We start from the raw sequence: 4,464 nt of genomic DNA, 5'->3' as shown, positions 1-4,464 counted from the left end.
CGGCTGAGCAACATATGGCCGAGAACGTCCGCCGGCCAAAAGATGATAGAAGTGAAAACAGCATGTCTATTAGTTTTTTATTGAAAAATCTGTGTCAAAAAAAAAAAAAAAGACATCCCGTATTTTCGCGTTGGTGGCGAACACCTCCTCGTGGGCGACGGTCACCTTGAGGCGAAGAAGAAGAAGTACATCGACAGAGGCAGCAGAAATGAACTCGGCGCCCTCGTCGAGCCCTTCGATTTCCGCGTTCCAATTAGAAACCACTAGAGACAGCTGCCATCTCATAGAGGATGCCGCACTGCAAGAACTCATCGAGCCCGTCGGAGATTTGGACGTCTTGGATCAGGCCTGCTTCCGAAAGAGCGACGACCTATGGCGACAAGTACGCGAAGAATCCTGGGACCATATCTACGAGCGCACGCTCATCTACATGCGAACGAACCTCGGCTACTTTTTCGACTACAACATAGCGGAAGGAACCTTCGGTCGCTTTGTACGGATGTATGAACCAGAAGCGCGAGCTGAGGTCACTGTGTGGTTCACTGACGAGGCAAATATACGCAAAGAAGATCTTTGGCGTGTGTTATCACACCCTAATCTTATGGAATTGGTAAGGAGAATCAGGTACGTCAGTGGTGTCTCACCCGCAGAGTGACATACACCTTCGATTTCAAATAATGTCGCAGAAATGTCTCAAAAATGTGGTCAAGCTACGCGTACTTCTCCAATTTTTAAAGCAGGGTGTTATCACGAAGCACTGTTCTAGTGCTTACTACATGTGTGAAAACTCAAGTCTCGATCAAAATCCTGCGACTACGTGCACATCCGAGCAAATGATCTGAGACCCGCTTAGTCCGATACCTGAGCCGCATAACTTAACGTAAACGCTATCGCTTTGATACTGAAACAGCGCCTGAAAAGCAGCCGAGTTGATGACATAGATAGACTTAGACTTAGAGAAGTACTAGTGTGTTGCATTGCTGTTTAAGGTTTCTTTGTGAATCTTTTGATCGATGACGTCGACGGCTTTGTATTGCGTATAGTGCATAAACAACCCTGTCACAAAATATGGCAAGATGATGTTGAGTATATGCAATGACAGGTACTAAATAGCACGGAGAAAATAGCTAAATGTCGTCCCAGAATGCAGTTCAGGATGAGTATTCCACTTTTTGCAGGGTAGACGTTTGCACGCCCTTCTTACAGACGTGCATCGCGTACGTCATGCCCGCCTTTGACTTCACCCTGCAACAAAAGGTGACCCCTAAGGTGTTCCGTTACTCCGAAACCGCCTACGGCCAGATCAAGGCATGGCTCTACGAAATTATGAACGCCCTAGACTACCTCCACAGCCGCGGCATGTACCATCTCAATATCCACATGAGGAACGTATTTATCATTCGTGGCAACCGGGCAGCATTAGGTGGGCTCGCCAACCTTCATCGCGCGGGGACAGTGACTGCAGACGCCGTCAAAGTGGACACGATCTACGCACCGCCCGAGGTAGTTGCTGCCCGTATAGGCATGGACAACAAGATGTGGGAACTCCAGGCTGACCGAATTGACATGTGGAGTCTGTGCGCTATGTTCGCTGAGGCACTCACCTGCCACTGGCGCTGGAAGATACGCAAGTTCCTGGTTCTCACCAAGAATAGAGTTCACTCAACGGGTGATCGATTAGCGCTTCTGGGTGACTACACAACGAGTCGGTTTCAAAGCCCAGAGTGCTTGCGTAGATACCTGAACAGGAGTTTCAGATCAATTATGTTTGAAGACGAGGAAGTCGGGTCTTTGGCTCTTCTTCTTCAGTGTGGTCTCAAGGTAGTCCCTGGCGAAAGAAAGGTCGTGTCTGGGATGTTAAGGGCCAGATATTGGACTGATACCTTCACATCACCGAGGTCTCCTCGTAAGTTCAGCTTTTGTAGCAGTTCACTTTCTGGTCTTTGCTCGTATTACGTTGCTAATGCAGCGAGGTATCGACAACAGCGTGTCCACTGCGTTGGCTGCTGCTGTGAGTGTTTCCTAGGTTGAGAGCGACACGACGAAAAAAGAAAACATTGGTCCCAATCTCTTTTCGTCGTGTTCCTCAAACCTCCGGGGATTGTCTGACATGTCGCTCTACGACTCTCTATTCTGCAATTCTCGCCACTCTGCAGCCGTTGAAGAAAACCTGGAGTGCTCATCGCAGGAGAACACCACAAACTACAGCTGGGACGACGAGCAGCAGTACTCCAGTCGAGAGCTGCTACATTTTTATCGAAATCTCTCTGAAGACGACGATGACGAAGAGACGGACGACGAGCTCCGCCGGGGAGATACCTCGGAAGACACGTTGACACCCGAAGGCGCCAGTCCCACCCAGACTACCATGGTGCTTCTACCGCGCGCAGACGTGCTTCGCATCAGCACCTTGGAAAACTCTCCGACGATTTCTTCCACTTTGACCGGTGAGACGGGTCGACAGCGGAGCAAGTCGTTCGCTTCCAAGACCAGGGAGTGGTTTGGAGAGATGAGAAGACGCTGCTCCATTCGAAAGTAAAGGCAACGAGCTCCGCGAACATGATAATAGAGCAGAAGGTGAATGTAACAAGAAATATCAGATATATAGCACAAAATAAAATTCTCTGTACAGCGCACTTCATTTTATCACCTCACAGGTACTTGTAACTAAAAATGACAAGTAGAAACTATAACAAGAAAGTAATAGCAGGGATATCTGCATGGCATGAAACTGGTGACCACTTGACACGTACGCGGGAGGGCGACACCAAAGAGTATATGATAAGCCTGATATGATATATGATAAGCAAAAGACATGATAGAGCCTTGCCATGGCAAGCATGGATGTCGAAGGACAGAGCCTTGGGGGGAGTCCAGATTTTACATTGGTTGTATTCGAACATGTTTTATTAACAAGGACGCTCTGCTGTCCGTCAGTTTAACGTCTGCCATTTAATCCCTCGCGGGAGATTCGTGGACTGCATCAAAGTTGATGTACAAAAAGCTTGGTTCTCGTCAACCTATACGTGTGTATCGACGTATGTCGACCTTGTCTGTCGTTCTTTGAAATCTGTATCGCGAAGCTCGAACAGCGAAGAACGGGCAAAACTGCGAACAGTCCAGTGCGAGGACGCAAATTTTCACTGGCCGGTTCCAACACATGCGAACGCGTGCGTCACCCCGCGTGCGTCACCCCGCGTATCATAGGCCGCGCTCCATGATGAGGAAGAAGGATGTCAACGCAGCCGCACGCACGTATATTGGAACGCAATAGTGTGAACCGGCCTTAATTGAGTAGGTTTACCTGCAAGGTGTGTCAGCCTATTCGTGTGGACGTGGTGCACGTGCCGCGAGGTAGGACTGCGGATAATTTCGATCAAAACTTGTTCTTGTAGCATACTTGTCAACGTAGAAATCGACTATACGCTAGAAGAAAAGGTCCGCTGAATCAGCGTATGAGCAAGAGACGCGCCATATTGTAGCAGTCAATGTCGTCGCACCTATACAAGCGTTCCGCACTGAACCAACACCACTTAGATAGAGAAAACCTGCTCACGCGTCGACGTGACGTAACAGCTAAGAGTCAGCCAATTCGGATCATGTTTTCAACGGCATAGTCAATCACGAACGAGCTTTCAGCGGTCGTAGCGATGGAGACGAACCACCGTCGTCTGCGAGTAGTCGCGTCTGCGAGCGTCCCCGGGTACTAAATGGGAAAAGTTTAAAATAAAGCGCAAAACTGTCCCATATCTTACTCAAGGAAAGCGTGCTGCACTTTTTGTCTACAGGTTCTAAGTTAGGTCCAATAATTTGCGAATTCGTCAGTTCGCAGAAGGGCGAATCGCAGTAGCAGGCGCTGTCCACGTAGCAGAGGAGGGAGAGTAGGAAATAAGCAGACCTTCTGTATTTAAGTAGCGTTGGCTGAACGCCATGGTCGTGTCGTGACAACATCATACCGCGAGAAACGCATTAAACATCTGCGAAATAGAGTTGTTCGTTCTTAAATATAGAACTAAAGGACAACGTCATCACTGTATGCTCATAGCATGAACTTATGACATTAGTAATAGCATGTGCACAAACGCAACACGAAGGTTTCGGTATGGTTTGCTTACCTGTTCCATAACGCGGCAACGCCTGCTCCGGACAAGGAGCTTGCCCACTTTGGGCGCTTTGTAAAAATACAAAAGGAAAGAGGGTCTGGGGTGTTCTTTTCAAGTCAGCAACCTGCTTACAAGCAACCAGCAAAGTTCCGTTAAGTAGTTAAGTATTCTCTCGGTTTATGCGTCCTGAATCCTTCTTAAAACATGCAAGTATTGAAACTGCACTAAAAGTTGAACCCCTCACGTTTCAGATTACGCCCCGAAGATTACGCAGCTTCTTAGCAAGTGGATATTGAGTGTAGGAAGTGAGTTTTTTTTCTCCTCAGTTGCACAAGAACATCGACAAGAAAGGATGGTTGAG

General features: G+C 48.1%; 1 protein-coding gene across 1 annotated transcript; it reads left to right on the top strand.

Annotated features, from left to right (window-relative positions):
- The first annotated feature begins 201 nt into the window (after positions 1–201).
- On the top strand, positions 202–2,613 carry LOC135384056 (uncharacterized). Its single transcript, XM_064613306.1, has 3 exons — positions 202–624; positions 1,179–1,906; positions 2,157–2,613. The coding sequence occupies exons 1-3, from the start codon at positions 209–211 to the stop codon at positions 2,537–2,539; spliced, it is 1,527 nt and encodes a 508-aa protein (XP_064469376.1). The 5' UTR covers positions 202–208; the 3' UTR covers positions 2,540–2,613.
- The last annotated feature ends 1,851 nt before the right edge of the window (positions 2,614–4,464 follow it).

Source organism: Ornithodoros turicata, chromosome 2, assembly GCF_037126465.1.
Source record: "Ornithodoros turicata isolate Travis chromosome 2, ASM3712646v1, whole genome shotgun sequence".
Classification (NCBI taxonomy): Eukaryota; Metazoa; Arthropoda; class Arachnida; order Ixodida; family Argasidae; genus Ornithodoros; species Ornithodoros turicata.
The sequence above is the reverse complement of the archived record's forward strand: the minus strand, read 5'-3'. Positions and strand labels throughout refer to the sequence as shown.